The 22,764-nt window shown below is 41.3% G+C and overlaps 1 protein-coding gene across 1 annotated transcript in view; it reads right to left on the bottom strand.

The window, feature by feature from the left end:
- Positions 1 to 17,635: 17,635 nt before the first annotated feature.
- Positions 17,636 to 22,764, bottom strand: part of SMPDL3A (sphingomyelin phosphodiesterase acid like 3A) — a 20,877-nt gene continuing 15,748 nt past the window's right edge. The window contains exons 5-7 of the mRNA XM_014527558.1: positions 21,715 to 21,895; positions 19,806 to 19,930; positions 17,636 to 18,871 (exon numbers count right to left, since the gene is read on the bottom strand). Coding sequence (XP_014383044.1) covers positions 18,563 to 18,871; positions 19,806 to 19,930; positions 21,715 to 21,895 — 615 coding nt within the window. The 3' untranslated portion in view covers positions 17,636 to 18,562. The remainder of the gene's footprint in view (positions 18,872 to 19,805; positions 19,931 to 21,714; positions 21,896 to 22,764) is intronic.

Genomic DNA, 22,764 nt, shown 5'->3' with positions numbered 1-22,764 from the left:
GTGTGTGTGTGTGTGTGTGTGTGTGTGTGTGTGTGTGTGTGTGTGTGTGTGTGTGTGTGTACACCAATAACTTCATGGGGGAGTGTAGCGTGTTGTCTGTTTAACAAACCTGTTATTTTGAAACCCAGAGTTGGGTTTTTGTCTGTTTCCTGACTGTTTCCTCCTTGCTACCATTTATCTGCCCCCTCCAATCTCTAAGCTGCCAGCCTCAGTTTCCAGCTCCAAGCTCCCAGGTTTCTGCCTCTCTCTCTTTCCTGGCTGTCTCCTCTTTGCCACCACTTAGCTGCCCTCTGCCCCAATATCTCAGCTGTCTGCCTCAGTTTCCAGCCCAAATCTACCTGAAGTAAACCCAAGCCTCAGTTCCTCAGCCAGCTTCTCTATAGTCCACTGGTTCTAATCCCAGTTCTGGCAACTTTCACTCCCTACACTTTAACTCTCTCTCTCACCTGAACCTTCCCCAAGTATCCCAGGTACCCCAAGCACACACATACACACTGTACCATTCAAGTTAGGAACTTATCTGTGGTGTATGTGTAGGTGGGTTGTATGTGTGTGAACTAGTAAGTGCGTGTGTGTGTATATATATATATATGTCATTGTGTGCATGATATATGAATTAGTGATCTGTGTATGTGTACTGAGTGCGCAGGTATGGACAATTGATTATTGTCTAACTTTTGGGGTGTATAGTGTATGTGCTTGAATTGGTGATAGGTATGCATGTGCGTAGGCTGGTTTGGATGTGTATGTGCCTGAGTTGGTAGTGTGTGTGTGTGTGTGTGTGTGTGTGTATGCACCTAATTGATTTATGTGTTTGTATATGTGCAATTGTGTCACACCCTACTGTCTAACAGCGCAATATTGAGATCCTGAGAGTTGGCCTGACCCCACAGGGGAAATAGGGGGAGGTTTTGTCTAAAGCTCAACCCCTCCACCTCAATTACAGGTACAGGAGAGCATAGCAGAGCACATCATAGTATAGCATAGCATAACATAGAAACACAAGGAGTTACACAGTCAAGGTGCTAGTTTATTTCAGCAGTGAAAATAAAGATAATAAAATAACTGTGTCTTGTCATTTCATGTGGCACATGACATTTTGTTTAGTGTTTGACATCCTCCCTTGCTTCAATAAGAAATGCCTGGGCCCCTGTGCAATATTTAACCTGTACACTGTTCCATCTGTAGAGCCATGATTTCAAATGTGCAGGAGCAGACCCTCAGTGCTTTGCTCTCCTGGAAATGCACCAATTTATATCAGTTGAGGAACTGACATGCAGTTGGTTTCTGTAATGATTATATGTTTGCTATTTGAATGGTTTTCCTGGAAAGTTGTGTTTTTAAGAGTACATGTGGGTGGAGTTTATTTTGTTTATCTGTGAACAAAATATAACAGTATATGCAGCTGAGTTCCAAGAAAACCCTATCCATAAGTAATGTTGTAGCATAAAAAGATAAATGTAAACTCTTTTTTTTTTTTTTTTTAACCTGACTGTAGAAAAATGTCTGGGGCTCAATCTCCAGGCTGAACACAAAACAAGAGTTAAAGCTGGATACCCTCAGGGTCTGTACTGTCACTTTATGTTGAAGTGGGTATTTTTCACTGAAAAAATATTTTTCAGCTGAGGTCACCTAAGCAAAGAGAATTCAGAGACACTGTATTTTACCACTATATCTGAATATTTCATCTGTAGCAACACAGTAAACTAAATGAGGCACAAAAGTCGTGAATTCCCAAAAAACTGATCCAACTCACCCCCAGCTCAGAGAAAAAGGACAAGACCTTCCCTTTCCTATTGCCAGGCATCTTGGGGGAGGAACAAAACATAAAGAGAAATAGAATGCATTAGGGGCTTCAAATGGAGATGGAAGCATTTGCAACCAAATTCATGCATTGTGATGAGCAAAATATTTAGTTTGGGCTCACTAGAAAACTAGCTGAAATATATTACCATGTGTAATGGCATCAAGACAGCATTAAAGCAGATGTGCAGATTTCTGTGGGAAAACAGCGCTCTTGAAGCATTTAGAAACAACAACATTTAAAAAAAAATACACACACACACACACACACACACACATATATATATATAGTAAAAGCTGTGTTATCCGGAATTTAACTAACCAGATACTTTATTAACCAGAATTTCAGCAGTGGGACACATATGGCATCTCATGGACTTGTTCCATCCCAAGTGCAACACTTTGCACTTGTCCTTACTGAACCTCATGGCTAAGAACAGAAGTTACACATAAACCAGTTTAAGTGTTCAGAAACGGGCTTAAACCTGTAACAGAATATAAGTTCAGTTCACACAAGCCAGTTTCAAAATGGCTGAAACCAGTTTAAGATAAACCTGGTTGAATGTAGTATCAGACTTAACTGATTTAGTTCAAACTGGCTTATGAAACTTCTGGTTCAAGTTAAATTAGAGGCTTGCAGCATTCCAGCATTTTGCATCCTTGAGCTGGGCTGTGCTGTCTGCTCCAGACAGCAGGGTTGGTCCTGCCCATCTACTCCCTAGCTGAAGCAGTGGGGCTGGCTCACTGGCCTCACTGGCTGGCTCACTGGCCCTCACAGGCATACCCTGGTTGGGGTTTGGGGCCAGGGAGAAGGTTAAACTTCCCTTCCCCCAAGTATGGAGCTGCCTTGCTTACTTAGTGCTGGCTTTGACTGTGGACTACAAATCCCAGAGACACTTGGAAGCAGGAGGCGGAAGTGATGAGCAACCCTGCAGAGTCCTGCTGATTTAATTCTGGACTGCAAATCCCAGAGACCTCTGGGCAGCAGGAAGAGGAAGTGAGCACACAGACCATGCTGGCTACATGCCAGAGCCATGTTCTAGTGCCCCCTGGCTTCTGACTTGAGCCACAGAAATGTGGCTGCATTTGCTGAATCAAAAGTGAATATCTGTTCATTTCTTTATTGATTTAACCTTTGCAGTTTAGACTAATCTGCAAGGACTGAATCAAGTCAGCCTCAGGCTTTTTGACAGTCTGCACTTAGCCCATGAGATTTCTTTTGGTCCAATCCTTCAAATGTTGAAGTGTCCCTGAATCCTAGTCCTACCCTTCAGCATATTTACTACTCCCCACAATTTAGTATAAGCTGAAAACTTGCTGAGGGTGCACCCCCTCCCATCTTTGAGGTCACTGATAAAGATATTGAACAAAACCGGACCCAGGACTGACCCCTGGGGCACTCTACTTGATATCAGCTGCCAACTAAACATCAAGCCATTGATCAACACCCTTTGAGCCTGATGATCCAGCTAGTTTTCTATCCACCTTATAGTCCATTCATCCAACCTGTACTTCCTTAGCTTGCTTGGAAAAATGTTGTGGGAGACCGTATCAAAAGCCTTGCTAAACTCAAGTCCACTGCTCTTCCTGCATCCACAGAGCAAATCATCTCATCATAGAAGACAATCAGGTTGACCAGGCATGACTTGCCTTTGGTGAATCCATGCTGACTGTTCCTAATCACCATCTTCTCCTCCAAGTGCTTGGAAATGGATTTCTTTGAGAAATCCACACATGACCCTTCAGCAAGCTGACAGGGCTGAAAGCAAACTTGTCTTCCCTGAAGAAACAAGGCTTATGTATGTTAATGTGTTTTCATTTAAGCACCAGTGATTGGTTTTGTATATCATGATAAAAGTGGCAAATATAAATTAATATAAATGTATTAATATAAATATAAAATAAAAATAACCATCAAGGGCTCATATCTGGTTATGAGTAAATGGAGGCCAGCCTATTTCCACAATGAATTCATGCTGGACTTGTCTAAGTACAGAGGTCCACCTTTAGTAGCCAGGTTGTAAGATATGACCTACATATCTTTTTTTTCATATAAAGTATTTATTGTCTGTGAAGTAAATTATGCAAATCAGGGTATCAGGAAAGCTAAAATCGAAAAGGCATTAGACTTTCCCCATTACTTCAGACATTCCCTATATTTTATACTTTAAAAAATGAATTTAAACTTCCTGTCTGTTCCTCCTCAGCCACTGGGTATGTTTGAGAACAAAGACCCCAAGGGTGTGTAGTCTTATTGTAGTCTAAAGTCAACTGATGCCTAAAGTCAATAAAACTGCTTAAATGCTTTCCAGGAAAGTTTAACTCTTCCTGTAGTATGGACATGGACGAGTATTCGTTATTATTATTGGAACTGATCCAGTGAAAAAACCAACAAGTAATATCTTAAATGTGGCAGAGCTGGATGAAAATGGAAAGTCTTTTATGAAGCTAGAAAAAATGGTGAAAGCTATGGTACAGTTCAGCTAAATTTAAAAGTAGACTGGTAGCGACCATTCAAACAAATAGATGCTCAAATTATGGGATTTGTGTTTTTGGAAAGAGCAGCAAAAGAGTCTTAGAGCTTATGTTCACAGCCTGGTGGAACACTGCCCGAATGCATGCCCTAAAAAGCACATTAAATGTGACCGCCCAGTCAGAAAAAAACTCCTTCTCCAACTTCTGTTTCCAGGATTTAAGAGAAAAGGAGACAAAAACTTCTGTGTTCTAACAGTTGGAACCTATGAATTCCAAAAGCTTTATTCTGCAATGTATAATCTGAGTAATACTGCCAGTTTTCCACAGGGATTGCATTGAGGAGAGTGTTCAACACATGCAAATATTTAGCAACAATTTTCAGCTGAAAGCTAAAAGTTCCCAGAAACACATAGGGAAAATATAAGTGATTAATGGGTCCTCGACAGAACAAAAAACTACTTAGGCCTGTCACTAGATAGTTGCTATGGTTTCTTGACACCTCTTGGCAGCAATTTGCTAGTTTAGCAGGGGGGGAAAAGAGACCAAAAATACTATAGAAAGCTCCTCCATGGAACACAAGCAATTGTTCAAGCACAATCCTGTGCCTGTCTGAAATATCAAGCTTTGAATTAATACTTTCAATTAATTTCTTAAAACAAAGCATAGACTTTGTTAAGAACAGACAAGCAACTTGAAACGTATCTTGTTAGAGAGCCACAAAATCTGTTGGAAACGGAAAGTTAAAAAAAACAACATTCTTTTTCTGTGAGAACGGGTTAACAAACTCTTTGCAGCTCATCGTTTATTCAGATGACGTTAGGTGAAATGCATTCTAGACCACAGTGGATCACAGGGCTAACACATTCTCATAACGGCAAGATCTTTTTCCTTGAAGTTTTAAAGTTCCAACGGATAGAAAAACATTTTAAATGGATAACTTTTGTGGATATGAAGCATTTTAGTGTGCAAGGGAAGGCACTTCAGAAATTGTTTAATGAAGTAATAGGCCAGAGATTAAATTTTCAGAAGTCCCTGAGGATGAGAAGCCCCTCCTTTGCTTCCTTTACACTGTGTGAAGGGACCAGAGTGGCACAAAAGGGCTCTAAAATCCCAGATCAGCAGAAAAGAGGATTCCTTCTAAATGGAAATTGAGGTAGATTACTATATGCTATCCTCCACACTCCTTTACATAGGGGTCATATAAGAACAGGACACAGGGTGGAAAGATTATCCTAGGCCTCCTCTACACATTACATATATCACACAATTTGGGAGTTAATTGCATAATTAATTTAGACTGGCTGCAAATTAACTAGCACTTTTAAAAGGTCCATCCAGCTAGAAGATTAGAGCTGCAAAACGTGTACTAATTTTATGGCTGGTTTCTATCCAGCTTTAATTTGCATGTGTAGCATAGCTATGCCCCTGCAGCTAGGATCCCTGTCAGCCAGCAGGGCTCCCAGGTATGGAGGTATACTAGGCACTATAGCAGTTCGGGGGTCCCACAGCTGAGGGTAATCCCAGCTATGGCAGTGTCCCACAGGCTGTCACAGCTGGGAACACTGTCAGCTGCCAAGACTCCCATCCGTGACAGCATGTAGTACACAGACATAGATGGGAGGCCAAGCAGCTGAGAAGTCTTCCATTTGCGCACTGGGAGCCAGTGCAGGGAGAATCCGGGATCATGATCATGGGCTCCCCCTACACTGGCAATAAGGTGTGACAGGATCTGATGCTGGATCCCACAGTCACACCTCCTGCCATGTGTGTGTGGCATGGCAGGAGGTGTAATTGTGTGGATTGCACATTAGATCCTGTTATGCCTTTACCTGAACATCTAGAGGAGACTCTAAAGTGGGGTCTCTTCACATAATGCTATATTCTGGAAAGAGCTGCTACATATAAGGTAGCTCAGAAAACATTGCCATCACCCAAAAAGCCTTCTCTCTTCTCCCAAGTGTGGCTAAATTGCTTTGGAGCAGCCCAGAATCAGGAAAGTGTAAGGGCTGTACATCCACAAGAATCTTTCCCTTAAGGACACAGATCCTATTGACTGGCAATTGGACTCAGCTCCTAAATTACTTGGGGGCTTTTGAAAATCCCAAGCCTGATTCTCAGCTAGGTGAATTTGGCATAGCAGTTTGAAACAGCTTAGCATCTGGCCCATAAGCAGAGGTGACACAAAAGTTATAGGGTCCAACAAAATTTATGCTGAGTACAATGTATACTTACATAGGGCAGACCTAATGACAGATTTTACTGTGTTTCAATAAACCTGGATTGGAATTTTTCGGTGCGGGGTGGGCAGAGGACGGGGATATCATTGGATTTTTTAGCTGAAAATTGCCAACTTTTGAAAAAGACAAGTTTCTCAGGTGGAAGCCTGCATTTCTGGTCATAGCAAGAGTGAGTGAGCAACACACACACACACACCTGTACACACACGCTAACAGCCTGTTGCTAAGAGGAGTGAGGTCTTTGCTCACCCAGTCTCTGCTCCTCTACATTGCAGATCAGAGCCCTGCCCATCATGCCATTGGTTCTTTTGGAGCAGGTCTATTCTGGAATTTGCAAAGCAAGTCCTGGTTTTATCCAATGAAGAGCAAGAAGACATTTTTTATTTTGAAATTTTTGCACAACAGAAAAAAAATGACTTCAGACTAAAGGAAGCTAATTGCTTCTGTCTGCTCATGGATGGCACTATGCTTACCTAAATGAAATTGACTGCAATCAACCTACCCAGGAAACCTGCTCAGGTATCTTCTTCCTGACCAGGTGCGAACAAATGAATATCAAACCCAAGAGACTCCAGGTGACTAATCCACTCCATTCTGCATACCACAAAGCTTATTCGGACAAGATGTGCTCTGTTCTCTCACCAAAATTGAGGAACTCCCTTGTCAATGTCCTATCTAGCAAACAGGCAGAGATCAGTGCTAGGCTGACAGACAGAATAGAGCCACCCAGACAGCCACACACAAGGAGATATCTACATCCAGCCATCTATCACAAGCAGCTTCACTCCTTGAAGAAGGAAGCAAAACTTTCCAAACTTGTACGCTGTAGCAACAATCCTACTATCAATAGTATTATCATCAATCTATCCAACCACTCTCCGCCCAGCTGAGATATCTGTACTAACCGGTGGACTTTCTTTCTGCTCTCCTACACAACTCATTATGGTGTGGCTCTGTAGAGACTGAGGCTTTTTTTTCTGTTGCCTAAGACTGAGGGAATATTTCCATGACAAAGGAGCTATGCAATGATCAACCTGACACAGACCAGACATATGCATAGCACAAGAAGGATAGCTCCTGCACTCCATGTAAGGGCCATAGCCCCACTCTGGGCCTATATGCAAACTGTTTCCACCTCTGTGCCCAATTTAAGATTGCAAAAAAAAACCCCAGCATTTAAATTACAACCTCAGTCCTGAAGAACAGAGAGCCATGCTCAGCCTTAAAACAACCCAGAAATTCATACAACACGCTGATGAAGAGGAGAGGGGGGGAAGGGGTGCCAGACAGTGTTGTCATGGGTAAAATAGTGTGCATATAGGAAACCAAGAGAAAACTTTCTGACACAGGGTTTTACAGATTCCTGGCGGAGGACCCCATGGCACAAATCCAGGAGTAACTGGATAAACTCTTACAGGATCTACCTTAGGAGACTCAGGAGAGGATTACTGCTTCCACCTCTCAGGACCCCAGTCCAGGCAACTCTTATTTATTACCCAAGATCCACAAATCTGGCAACCAAAGATGCCCCATTGTCTATGGCATTGGCAACATTACAAAGGGTTTTTCTGGCTAAGTTGACTCTATCCTGTTCGTATATGCCGCTGGAGCTGCCAGCTATTTGAGATACACCACAGTGTTCTTAAAGAAACAGATATCTATTGACAAGCTTCCAGTTAACACCATATTAAGCTGCCACAGATGTTGCATCTCTGTACACCAACATCCCCTATGAAAATGGAGTACAAGCAGTAAAGAACATTATACCTGGTGAAAAAAAATGCTTCTTTTTCTATTACACTTTCCCATTTTGTCCTTGCATACAACTGTTTCAGGTGTGGGGACTCCCTATACCTACAAAAAAATGACACTGCTATGGACACATATATGACCTCCCAATATGCCAACATATTTATGACAAACCTTGAAGTAAGGCCATTTCCTCCACAGCAGTCCTTTTATCCTTCTTATCTACCTAAGGTACATCAATGACCTTCATTGTAAGGACACGTGGGAAGAAATCTTTAGAAAAAATTCACCAGGACTTTAGCAACTTCCATCCCTCCAACAAACTGACTCTGGAATACTCTACCCAGCAAATTCATTTCCTAGGTACTACAATGAAGGTTTGTAGTGGCCACATTGCCATCACATTGTATTGGAAACTAACCAATCATCACAGCTACCTTCATGCCACCAGTGGTATGATTCTTTTTAATCATACCACTAGATCCACTGTCTACAGCTAAGTTCTATGTTACAACTGGATCTGCTCTGATCCCACCAACTGGGATGCACACCTGTAAAACTGTAGCCACTCAAATCATCAAAGCCAGACTCAAAAGTTGTTCTGACCTGCTATAAAATCAACCCTGGGACAAGAACAACAGAGTACCTCTGGTTGTCATCTACAGCCCCCAGCTTGAACACCTGAGTCACATCATTAATGACCTCCAAACTCCTTCTGCAAAAGGATGACCATGACCATCTCAAGGTAAGGTAGTCACGGTGGGGATGAACTTGTCCTGGCTTACAATCAGTCCCCCAACCTCAAACAGCAGCTCTCAAGCAAAAGGCTACCTAACTCCCAGTCTCACTGAGATGCCAGGCCTTGTGTTCTATCCCCCAACATCAATACAGAGCACATCACCAGTGGACCAAATAATACAGCTTATGACATCCAAGGTTCATTCACTTGCAACTCTACCAATGTCAGATAAGCCATCATCTGCTCGCAGTGCCCCTCTGCTGGCTACATCGGACAGATGGAGTAATCCCTATGTGAAAGTATGAATGAATATCAATCCAATATCAGCTTCAGAAAGAAATGCAGGCTGGTGGCAGAACATTTTAACCTCCGTGGACACTCCGTCACTAAACTGAAGGTGGCTGTGTTTAGGCAGAAAACTTTTTAAAAATTATTTGAACAGGAAATTGTGGGACAAGAAACCATCTGCAGACAGGACTGTGTTAAGTATGGTTTAAATGGGGACTATGAATTCTTATCTCATTACCTGGATTAGCTTTTGTGACTCCTTTGTTCCCATGGGCTTGTTGCTTACTTGTACACCATCTCTCAATGGAGAATGTCATCTCAATGACAATATACCATGAGTCTCATGCAGTGATGCAGGACTCAAAGAACAAATGTTCTTATTAACAAGACTCTGGAATCTCAAATGATTTTAAGCAGTTTTAAATCGGAAAATTTAACATACAATGTGTAAAAAAGTTCCGGTTTCCACAGATTTCTAATACAGAAGTGATTCAGTTTGACCAGTTATCATCACTGCTTTCAGAACATATGTACATTGGACCCTCTTTCCAGCTGGAATTGCTGTACCAAAAGGCAGAAAATAGGGCAGGGCCACAACTCAGTAACATGCCACACCTCAATTTATTATATAACAGTTATGCATCACAAAAGTTTCAGCTTGGCAGTGGATTTGTCATTTTTATTGCATAATACGTTTTTTGAATGTCTGGGTTAGCTGCTACCTACCCTTGGAGGCACATACATTGAGAATCAATGCAGTTTGTCCCCTCATGAAAAATCCTAAAGGGATGCTGGATTCTCTCTTCAAAATTGAGGAAGAATTGGACTTGACAGCAAAAACCTAGGCTGATGTTTAAGATCTCATTGAATGGATGCAATCCTTTGAGTTCATCCTTCTGACTGCAGTGTGGTACAAGATATTGCAGTCCATCAATACCCGAAGCAAGCTTGCCCAAGGATCCAAGCTTACCATGGAAGAAGGGGTGCAACATGTCAAGAGCCTCCTGGAAGAAATTCAACAGTTGAATGATTCCTGGCCAAGTCTTCTCATGGAAGCGAAGTTCATCACGGGGGGGCTAGGTATCACCATTGAATTCAAGAGAACACACAGAAGAATCCAAAGAATGAAGCATTTCCATGATAAGCCAGTCAATAGAGAACATACAATCTCTTCCCCTGAAGATAAATTCAGGGCTGAAGTGTTCATCACAGCCATGGATATGCTCCTCTCAGATCTCTGAAGCCTAGTTGAGACCATGGGGAAACTCTCAAGCTTTGTTCTCACCCATACTTGACCCACCTGTTGCAGAGGATGAAGAAATTGCGAAGTTTGGCGTCTCTGTCCGCCGCATACCCACGAGATGTGAACAAGGATGAGTTGTGAGAAGAACTTTGCCTGTTTTACAAAATCAGGAAAGACTCAAATTTGTGCGCCTCTGGAGGAGCCATGGGCACTGCACTTGAGCTTCTCAACTGGATTTATGGCAAAGGTGTAGAATCTGTTCCCTCAGATATGGATTTGCTTGAGAATGCTTATTGCCTTGCCAGTCTCTGTTGTATCCAGGGAATGCACTTTTAGTAAGTTTAAGATTATTTAGAACTACCTGCGTTCAGTGACTGGGGAGGATAGGCTGAACCATTTGATCATGCTCTCAGTGGAGAACGCACTTGCAAAGCAAATAAATTATGATGACGTAATTGATGACTTTGCATCCATGAAGGCGTGAAAGAAATACTTCACTTAAACTTTCCTCTTCTTATTTTGTTCTTAAGTCCCTAACTTTGTAGCATAAATTTAATAAATGTTTCACTTGCAAACTGTTAATGTTATTTTGCTTTAGTAACCTGTCTCCAATGTAAATTCTCTGTCTAACCCCCCTTGCTGTGGGAACAAGCGGGGAAAGCCTGTTTGTTCCCACTTTCCAGGGCAAGGGAAGGACGAGCCACATGTGAGAATTCTCGCATGTGATGTGTGTGTGCAAGAATTCTTGCACGTGGTCCCCCAGCTTTGTACATACACACATGGGTCCTTGTAGGGGGCAGTGGTGTGGCCCCCAACATCACACCTGCCTCAGGCCCCATGAACCCTCTGGGCAGCCCTGGGAGTTAAGCATCTAGGTAAATAAAGCCTTCTCATAAAAAATCAGAAAGGTTTCCTACCCCACTACGCCCAGTAGCAAAGGCATTCACCTGGGTCAGTGATCAAATCTCCACTGTTAGCTTGGAGACCTGAACACAGTTTTTCACATCACAGGATTATGTCCTAGCCACTAGGCTGTTGACTATTCAGTGCTAGGACTCTCCCTCTCCTTTCATCCTTTTCCAAACACAAGAAAACCAGACCTAGGCATTTAACTTTAGGGGAAGCATCAAAACTAAGGAACCTGAGTGGAGGAAGATGCCTCTGTGACCACCTGTGGGAAAGTCACTTGCTTAAACACCTATAGTGGCTAAAATTTAAAACTTTTAGAATTTGAAGGCTTATTTAGTGCGCATTGCTTATTATTCAATATATTCAATACAAGTGTGGTTAACTAGTGTGCTAGAAAGCAAAATCAGTCTCTCATGGTCTTATCGGGGAGCAGCTCTGTAACAAGGCAGTTCTCACATGTTCCAGAGATAGAGATATTTTTCTTTTGGGAGTACAGTGTGTCTAATGAGCCTTGAGAAGAGAAGCAGCTCCATCTCCCATGTAGCCAAAAGATAAGAGCACAGATGCAGGGATTAACCTGTCCTGGTACCTAGAAGTCCCAATTAGGAATGGAAAGTTTCCAACAATATGATCATGCTTGCCAGACACCTGGTGCAGGAAACACATGTGAACAGATCCTCTATTTGGCTGGACAAGGTACGTCAGACTAGACCACTAATGCATGAGCACCAGCTAGGTACACAATAAATGGACTAAAGGTATAACAGTGGAGAGGAACAAAGAGAGGGTGTGTTCATCACTCAGCAGCTTCCTCCAGGTGAGAGCACCACAAACTGAAGCAAAAGACCTTTGTTTCTTGTTTATACTTCTAAGATTTGGTTCTACAAAACTATAAATATCCTCTTAAATCCACTAGGTGGTGTAATTTGTCTTTTCCTGTCAAATGTGTCTTTTATAAATATTCCTCAAAATCACTCTCTAAATATAGCTGGGATCAAGAAATTTCATGAAGCGTGAAACAAGCTCTGTATCTAAAATACTGTGGTCTTACAGCAGAATATAGTGTTGCTACTTCAAGAATGTAATGAGTCCTCAGTGATGTAAGGATTAATTAAAATAGTTACTCACCAGTAAAGGATGTCGGTCTACCAGAATTACCTTACATCTAGCGAGGCCAGATCCAAAACAAAGTCCTAAGTGCCTAGAAAAAATTCCAGTTTAGCTGCTACCTACCCTTGGAGGGACCTACATTGTTTATTTATTTTATCCAATGACAGAGCAGAGACCAGAAACCTGAACTCCTCCCGCTTCCAGGTCCAAACTATTAGATCAGGAAGTCATGCTGCCTGTTCATTACCTTGTTCCCTTAGGTCGAGGAAGGAATCTAATCCAGGCCATACTCTTCCTGGGAGAATATTCTAACTACTGCTATTCTATTATAATAATAATAATAATAATAATAATAGCAGTAGCAATTAACACCAAAGATAAGAATGAGTCTTGCTCAATGACCTAAAAGGATTAAGGGGCCTACCTTCAGGAGAGCGTTGCAGGGTATGGATCCTGAGTGGATGGAGTTGGCATCTTGCAGCCCTGATTCAGGCCTCCAGGGGTGGAATTTAAAATTTATCCCTGCATTCAGAAGTAATGAATTGGCTAGCTGTAGCCAGTGCATGCTCTGTTACTTCAAGTCCTTCCCATGTTCACCTTAGTTCTCATTCCAAGGCACCTTACTCTCTCCGTGCACCTAAAACAGACCTCTGGGCTCCACCCCAATGCCAGGGGCCTAAAAGATAGTCACGGTGAATTACCTTTCAGGCACCCAAATCTTTTATTGAATCAAGCTTTACAGACCCATTTCTAGGAACGTAGGACAGGGAGTGGCTTCCTGGGCCATCAAGTCCAGTCCCGCACATTTGCAGGCACTCATTAGCCAAGGAATCCCTCAGATCACCACTTCAAGCCATCATCAACAACTACAAGAAGTGCAATCCAAAGCCCAAAAGAAGCCTTATAACATGACATATGTAAAGGCAGAAAAGAGGTCAGTGCCAAAGCCCTGCCACTGCAATGACAGGGATGCAGTTGCTTTATGTATATGCTCAGAAGATTCTAGTTAAATACTGATGTCCCGTGCTACTCAGGAAGGCAATGCCCCCACTCTCCAAACAACTTCCACATTACCTTCATTCTCAACCTGGGACTACAAATATGTAACTAAACATCACACACACTACCTGGTGTGCCAGAACTCCTTGTTCTATCACACTAGCTCTTCAATAAACTTATCTAGTTCAGTCTTAGAGATGCAAGTTGCTTGCCCCCCTCCACTTCACTTGGAAGACCGTTCCAAACTTCACTTCTCTGATAGGTAGAAATTTTCTTCTGATTTTCTATCTAAATGTACTGATAGTCAATTTGTAGTCCTTTGACTTGTGCCGGTGTTGTTTTTCAACCTAAAAATCTCCGCCCTCCCTGTTATTTGTCCTATGTATGTACTTGGGAAGTGATCATCTCCCCTCTCAAGTCTGTTTTGTTAAACAAACCAAACTTGTTTAAACTCCTTTCATAAGAAAACTCTCCATGCTGTTAAACATCTTAATGACCTTTCTTTGAACTCATTCCAATTTAAGTTAATCTTTTCTGAACATGGATGAGCCAAACTGCACACAGTAATGTAAAGGAGTGTCTTGTACAATAGAGCTAAGTTTCTCCTTGTCTCTGCTGCATATATCCCCTCTCATACACTCTAAAACTGCTTTAGCTTTTTTCACAGCTGCATTGTACTAGTGGCTCATGGTCATCTTTTCATTAACCAGTGTACCCAAGTCTCTATTCCTCAGGTGTCTCCAGTCAATGTACCCTTTTCTCATAGCTGAAGTCCTTGCTGTTGGTTCCTAAGCGCATGACTTTGCGCCTAATACTGTTAAATGTAATTCTATTTCTTATCTTCTATTCCACCAGATTATCTAAATCTTCCTGTCTTCTGCATTGGCAACACCCCACAGCTTAGTGTCATCCACAAATTTCATGAAGGTGCTCCTAACTCCAGGATTAAGGTCTCTCATAAAAATATTAAGCAAGATAGGTCCCATGACCAGACCCCAAAGAACACCACTGGTAGATGCTTTTCTGTCAGATAATTCTCTTTCAAAATCATCAACATCCTATTCAACATCCTAATTCTAGACAGAATTTTGGTGAGTCACAAACCAAACTGACAAAGTGGCTGCAAAAGAATTTAGCATTAGGCAATTCTAACTTGTCCAGAAAATTTACATAGGTGCTTTGACTTGAGCAAATGCTAGTTGGTAGTCCAGACACCGACTAGGGAAAGGGACAGACATTCAAAAAGCCTGAGCCTGAATTGATTCAATCTTTGCAGGTTAGTCTAACCCAGCTAGGCTAAATCAGGTTAGGCTAGGTTAGTCTAACCTGGCTAGGCTGTGTTTGTAACTGCACAGACATCTCAGAAATGCAGGCACATGCCTGCAGTGGGTCAGGTTAGAAGCCAGAGTGCGCTAGAGCAGCCCTTCCTTCCCTTCTATAGCATTGAGCTAAGGGAGGGAGTGGCCAAGCCCTGGCAGGACACTCTGATTAGCTTAGCGAGGAATTGATAAGTGTTTATCACCCCATTAAGAATACAACAAAGGAACACTACCAGCTACCTGTTGATTCTACCATTGTCCTGTCTGCCACAGCATGAACCGTAGGCAGCATGTAGTCTGCTTAGCTTATACACAGGCACCTCTCAGGAAGGCAGAGGGAAGTGGGGAATTCCTGCTTAGCAGGGAGTGGTGAAGTGGGGGGCAGGAGGGGAGAATCCTGCAGTCTCTGCCAAGCTGCAGCCAGGAAGCAGAGGGGAGGGGCCAACTCTGCTATGGAGCACAGAGCCCCGCCCAGCCCAGAAAGTATGCTGGGACACTAGGGGTTTAACTTAAACCAGCAAGGGGTCTGGGACAGATATTGCATAAACCAGTTTGACCCAAATCTGATACTACATTCAATCAGGTTTATCTCAAACCAGTTTCAGCCATTTTCAAACTGGTTTATGTGCAATGAATATCTGTTCTGTTCCAGGTTTAAACCAATTTCTGATCACTTAAACTGGTTTATGTGTAATGTCTGTCCCTAGCCCCCTTCTTCACCCCACCCTGACTCTTCAGCCTCAATTACCTTAATCCCACTAGCATTAGCAGTAGCTGTTGTGATCCAAAATGGTTCTGGGAGGCAGCAAAACAAAAGGCTCCAGTTCCTTAGGAAAGGTAACAGCATGGCTAGCAACTATTTGATTAGCTGAAAGAGGAGTCCTGGCAGCAGGACCAGAACCTAGACAAGTGCTCACCCCATTAACAGACCACAGGCATCCTTCATTAATCTTGCCCTGTTGGATATCCAGTGATTTCTTGTTCCATAATTTCATGTTCACGTTGTTTTTTAAAGTTTTATTATCCAACAGCTACTCTGAAGGCAACAATGGACTGTCCAGGGAGGTTAATGTGTTCTGCCCAGGTGTCTTTCTGGAGTTGATATCAAATCAATGTTCACTCCTTCCTTCCCATGGGGTAGCCCCATCTGTCCAATGTAGCCAGCAGAGGGGCTCTATAAGCAGGTGATGGCATCTATGACATTGGTAGAGGAGCAGGTGAATTAATCTTGGATGTTGTAAACCATGCTGTTTGGTCCAGTGATTACATGGTCTGTGTTGATGAGGAAGTACAGCTAGCCTTTGGGTTCTCAGCAATATCTGGTGCCCCGGGAAGACTAGGAGTTAGGTAGTCTGGTGCTGGAGAGATACCATACGTGATTGGAGGCAGGGAGGGGGTGGGTGCCAGTAAGCCACAACAGGTTTGAACCTAAAAATAGTTTATGTTTTAGGCCTTTTTTCAGGCTCCAGGAAGATAAGAGTGGGTTTGCATTAACAAGTCTGTTTTATCAGGTTTCGGGGGGTTGTGAGTATTGTTTAAAACCTTGGCTCAGAAACCACAAAATAGCAGGAGAAAAGAATGAGTGAGACAAGAGAGTTACAATCCTTAGCAAGTGCTTTTGGATTACATGGAATTGGTAAGGGATACCTAGGGAAAAACAAAGATAAATCTCACCTGTTATTACTATTGCACCATCTGCCCATGTCATTTCTGCTTGCAATTTTAACTACTTTGAGGTAAGGTTGTTCACATCTATTTCCAATCATCACTACTAGAATAAATCTAGGAAGTGACCAATTAAACCAGTGTTCACATCAGCATCAACTCCCATGTCTTGTCACCTAAATATCATGGTGTCCCAATACACACAGACTGAACAGGTCTACAACTAACTCACTCTCTTTGCTTTATTCATATATCCTAACATATCTTTGATTACCTGCAGTGGATCAGTCTGATAGTTAACCATGTAATGATGTTGTATTTGCCTTAGAATATAGTCAGACAATATTTAATCCACTTTAGAAGGAAAAAAGCAATAAATCTGACAAAATACAGAAAATTTCAGGAGGTATACTTCATGAATGACAATGATTACATGATATGCTACTACATGTACATCTGCGTTTTATACACATATACAGAAACTAAAACTTTAGTAATGCTGGATTAAGCCTGCATACTCCAAATAGAAAAGAATTAAGAAATACCAGTAATTGATTTATCAGAGTAATATTATTTTAGCCATCTTGCTGCCACTAAAAATGACAACAGGAAAATGAAATACAAATTACTTTGCTTCAATAAGGGAAACTACATTTTCTTATTTTATTTTAAAACATCTCTTTGATGTTGCATCAATGCCATTTCTAGGGTTTTTATAAACATAGACACTGTTAGGTAAAAAAAAAAAAAAAAAAAGTCCACTCCTAGTTTGTACTTCCTGGGGACTCCACTGGCATTCTTGTTAATACATTAGTTTTACACTTCAAAGTGAAATTAATATATCTCAGCTGCAAAGACTATACATGTCAAACAAATAACAGTGTGATGTGTACAAGATACACAGCAGTACATGTAATAAATCAATCACACTGCATTTTAGCATGGAAAAACCCAGCTCTGGAAGTATGAGTAAATGTACAATCTAATGATGGAACACGTTATAAACACTCATAAGAGTAAAGTTGGAAAAGATGGAAATATGTTGACTAGGCATGAATAGAGTTGTTTACATTAGAACAGATAAAGAAAGCCAGAGATATTTCTTTTTAAAGATTTTATTGCCAAATCGGAGCATGTATTTGTACCATCTTGTAGTACATAATCTAAAATATGTGGGATTCAATATTCAATTACATTCTCAAATATTCATAAAATGGAAATATTTATATCTGAAAGCAAACAAAAATCAAGTATTCATCACTTGCAGACTTTACATACCACCGAACTGACCAACATGTTTATGACGATATATATATATTTTTTAAATATCTACACATTTCTTAACACATTTCATCTTTGGGTTGAGACAAAACATAGGAAGTTCTTCAGTAACTGAATGTGTATCAAACTTGTGACTTCATGAGAAACAATAAATTAATAATAGGGTTAGCCTTGTGACCATCACTATTTGGTTTTGGCTAGCCAACTAAAATTAATATATTGGGCAGAGTTCCTAAACTGTGGCTCTGGGTTTAGTAGGAAATGGCTAATAGCTTCTTCCTGTTTTCCTTTACTGAAATACATTACAAGACATTTAAAATACTTTCTTAATATTACTTTTTGTGTAAAGAACTCCTATATTTGAACTAGAGATGGTATTTAAATCATAAACAGGGGAAGAGGGGGTCTGTACTATCACAAAGAGGAGGGAAGCTGGTCCATGAGATAAACTATATATTGATTTAGTCTGCACTGTGAAAAAAATCAAGAGCTCTTATCATAAACTGTGTTTGCCTGCATTATATAGACGCATATGCATATTTCTTAATTTATTTAACTTATTTAGGTGCAGTCAGAAAATTTTGGCCCACATTTTTATAAAGAACTAAAAATATATAGGAGGTTTACTGTTCCCCTGCAATTCAGAAAGGATTTCCACAGGCTCCCATTTCAACGTGAACAGTGGAAGAGATTCCTTAAAATGCAGGTTTCACGTCGACATCAGTATTGATTGCATTTTATTTCATCACCACAGTGCAGTCTGCCTAATACAATCTACATAGGAAGAGTGATCCAAATACTGGATTGCACACATATGGCTGGTCTTGCAGTGCTTGTTGCAGACAACACTTTTGTTATAGCTCACAAAGAAGTGTGCATAATATTGCTGGAATTGTTTGCTGTGAGGCACAGAGAATTGCTTTGCCATTCCATATAAGCTTTCTGGCTTCAAGTCTTCAATACCATAAGCTTTGGTCAGGATGTATTCTAATTTCCAGTTTGATTCATTTCTCTTGTTGGCATCTCTAAGGTCCATGTAAAACTGCCAAATATCCTAGGTTTGAAAAAGAGGGGAGGGAGGGAAGGTGGAGGGCAGAGCTATATTACTTTCTTTCCTGCTTCATTAAATTTCTAGAGTGATGTATTGATTAGGAAGCTGTCACTGCTTGTTATTCACAATTCAATAGAAGGTCATGTCCTACCCCAAGACTTGGGCTCATACCCAAAGCCTGCACTTGTAGTGCAGGACTGGTAGGGGGGAGGGGAGGCAAAGAGAAGAGGAAGGAGACAAAAGGGAATAGCTGCACTGTTAGAGGTGATTTCTGTCAAGTAAGACAGTACACCAAAGTCTCTTCTGCTCAATTCTCTTGTGTATTGGGGGGGGGGGGGGGGGGGGGCATAAGGGAGAGAGAGAGCTTATATTTTCACATAAGAAATGGGCAAAACTCAACTTGAGGTAAAAACTTAAACTTTTGGAGTGAAGTCTTGGTTCCCCTGAAGTCAACGGGAGTTTTGCCATTGATTTCAGTGAAGCCAGGATTTCACCCCAGAGTCTGTGGAGATTCTCTTCTTCCATCACTCTGCACAGTGTTGGACTAAACGCACACGATTTACTTTCTCTATCTCCAAAGGTCAGACGTGTAGATACATCCATCTATAATTTTGCCTGCCTCTCTGCATTGCTGCACAGCACACTATGAAAACAGTGTTAGGATATTACCCACAAGGCTTTTTTTCCCCTCATAGATTTCATGATTTGGTCAGCAGAAGGAAAGTTAGGGGTAGATCCTTCAGACCCAAGAGTAAGTACTGTTTTCCTTTGTTCCGATTTATCCTTCCTTTTCTTACACTTCTCCACCCACCTGCTGTAAAGGCAGATCCAGCATCAGCCATGCAGCAGGACACCCAGTATAAAATGGCCTGAACTGCAGCAGCCATAATTTTCTGTTTAAATACTTAACACTAAAAAACCCTTTTAAATCACTTACCAACAAGTTGTAATTAAAAGGATCATACTGATAGAGCCTGACACCAGGATTGTTGGACAACTTCTGAAAACGACTTTTCACTGGAGTCACAGCAGGTGCCACAAACAAAGAGTTTATAGGCTTTGCTGGCAAAAATAGAGAAATAAACAATTTCCTTTGATTAGATGTTTTTCAGAACACTGTATTTCTGTTAAAAGCCAACAAGGTAAGAACCGGGGCACTTGGCTTAACTACATTATCACTTTTGCACAAGGGGATCTATATCAGGGAAAGCACTAAGTCCTGGCAAGTCCCATCAGTGCAAACTCCACTGTACATCAGTGTAATACATCTACATAGGAAGCTTGCAGCCATTTAGCTGCACTGATGCAAAACTTCTGATTGCAACAAAGCCCTTAGTATCCAATACTTCTTTGCTGCAAGCTATACTGAAGAAATCAGATTCAGAAGTCTGTGTTGTCATCTCTAAGTGACATGTCATATGCTTTATGTGTTTTTGCATTATCAGAAATGTCAGGGATAATTACTGATATACCTTAAAGCTTCATGTAACTACATTTACCTATCATCTGCTCTTTGACACAATTTAAGACATCAAAAAGCTTTAAGTAGATAGAATACCCACCCATGAGTACTTAAGGGCTCTTCATGAAAATATAACTATTCCTTTACTCTGCCAACATCATAGTACAGAATTAAAAAACCTGAATTCCACCAGTAAGCTGAAGCTCTGAAAGCTGGTGAACAATTCTGGAAATCCAGCAAACTCTTCTGGAGGACATAAAATGGGCTCTGTATCTCATTGTATGGGTTCTGGTTACAAATTTCACTGTCTCTTGATTCAGCAAAGTTTTGTCAATAAAATAAATCAGAGTTTAAAAGTGTATTGAAAACAGAAAAGACAGAGATAGCTAGATAGGGAAGGTTTAATTTGTGCCAGAGACACAGATTTGGAAGCTGAGTTAATTGTGCAATGCAAGCAGCAAAACCAGTCTGCCCTTCCCAATGAAGTTTGTGCAAAAGTTTCAGCCATGGAATTGAGCAAAGTCCTAATAGCCATCTTACAAAATCCTTGGAGGAAGTTTCCCCATTTAGAGAGGTTTGCAGTTCCTTCTTCTTGGGGGCCAATTCCATATAACTGCCATGAACAGAGGCACTGCAGTGAGCCATGGCACTGGATTCTGGCATAGACAGTGTGACTTCTATTAGTAACATTTAGTATGTCTATTTACGCAGGTATTTCTAGTAGTAGCAATATTTCATTTAGCTATTCTCACCCTTAGAAATGAAATATTTCTTAGTGCAAAGCAAAACTTTCAAACTTGGGCAATTTCCTCTGAAGGGAGATTATGGGATCTAAGAGATGCAGCAAGCAGAGATTTTCTTCCCCTTACCTTCTGCTCCCCCATCTTAATTAACTTTGAAGCTGCAGGGAACCCAGCAGAGAGGCACAGTAATGATGCAGGAAACACAAAAAAACAGAGCATGTCTCCTTGGCCTGAGAACATTCCCCTTGACACATTACACAATAGGAACTGGCCTGGGTTATTTGCCCATGTCACTGAAAGAGTGGAGAGGAAAGACTAGAAATCCTTGCCTAAGGAATTACTAACGTTCATTAAGAATATGACACTCAGAAAGTCTCTCCTCATTGCAGAGGACAAGTATAATATGGACTGAAATTCTTAAAAAATACAATGCAATACATAGATCTCAGTAGAGGAAGCGTGGGAGAAAACTGCTCAGACAGCACTGTAATAAGTATTCAGTGAACTTGAAAAAAATACATACATTTCACACCCATTCCTTTTTAAAAATAATTCATAGTAGGGTCTGACCATATCAAACCTCCAAGAAAATATTATTTTGTTTGAGACCATAAGGAACAGAAGTAAAAAAGAACTATTACCTTTCTCATCAAGAAGGATCATGATACTATCTCTGTGAGTATGTCCAAAAAACTGTCCAGCAATAACAGCACTGTACTTTCGAAAAATCTTTATCAATCTCTCATTGTAATATCTTCTTATAGCAGTAGTATACCTTGCGTAAGGCAAATATCCTACTGGCACATGTCCAATTATATATACCTATAGATGAGATATATTTGGCACAATTAGCATTTTCATATATAACAGACATATTTATCTGCAGCCTAAAATTAACAGTTTTCTAATGATACTGCCTTTGAAATGCCTTTCTGAAATCTAAGTTAGGGGTTTGTTTTCTTTTTTACACCAATAGTGTTTAAAGTTACTGTGAATAAAAATGCCCGAATTTTTGGTTGGAAGGCTAGTAATTACAGCTTTGATCATCCCAAAGTTATTCAAGACAGACTTAGTGAAACTTTTAGGCTGGAAAAAAAATTGGGGGCCTAAATTCTAAAATTTCCATTCAGGAAAAGTGGTTGAGAAAAGAACCCCTCCTCAGAATACCCTGCTACCTGGGATTAGGACACGCATTCAGGAAGATGGAGCATATTTCAAATCCTTGCCTAAATTCAGGCAGAAGCTGAGACTGATCCCGAGTCTCCAACGTCAAGTGTATATTTTAGCCTAGCCATTTTGGACACCACTACTGCTGTTTTTTGTTTATACAGGGAACAAACAAAATATGTGCATATTAATACTATTAGTGCATATGTGCTATTAAAGCTATAAAGTCTTACGGGTACTTCCTGTTGGAAGCAAATTTGCTCCCAGCAGAAGCAGCCCAGTACAGGGCTGCTCCTGCCCCCTGCAGCAGCCAGGGGGAGCTCCAGGCTCCCCTAGGGTGCTTGCCCAGGGGCTGGCAGAGAGAACAGGAGCTGGTCCTGCTGCTCACGGGGCCAGGAGAGCTCTGCCAGCTGCAGTGGCAGCTGTATCTTGGCCCCATGCACATCGGGACCCCTCCCGATGTGCCTGGGGCTGGGAGATAGCTGCCACTGCAGAGCCCTCCCAACCTCCACTCCCCTCCCCTG

Source organism: Alligator sinensis, unplaced genomic scaffold (genome assembly GCF_000455745.1).
Source record: "Alligator sinensis unplaced genomic scaffold, ASM45574v1 scaffold1058_1, whole genome shotgun sequence".
NCBI classification, from domain to species: Eukaryota; Metazoa; Chordata; order Crocodylia; family Alligatoridae; genus Alligator; species Alligator sinensis.
This window is presented reverse-complemented; position numbering and strand designations above follow the sequence as displayed.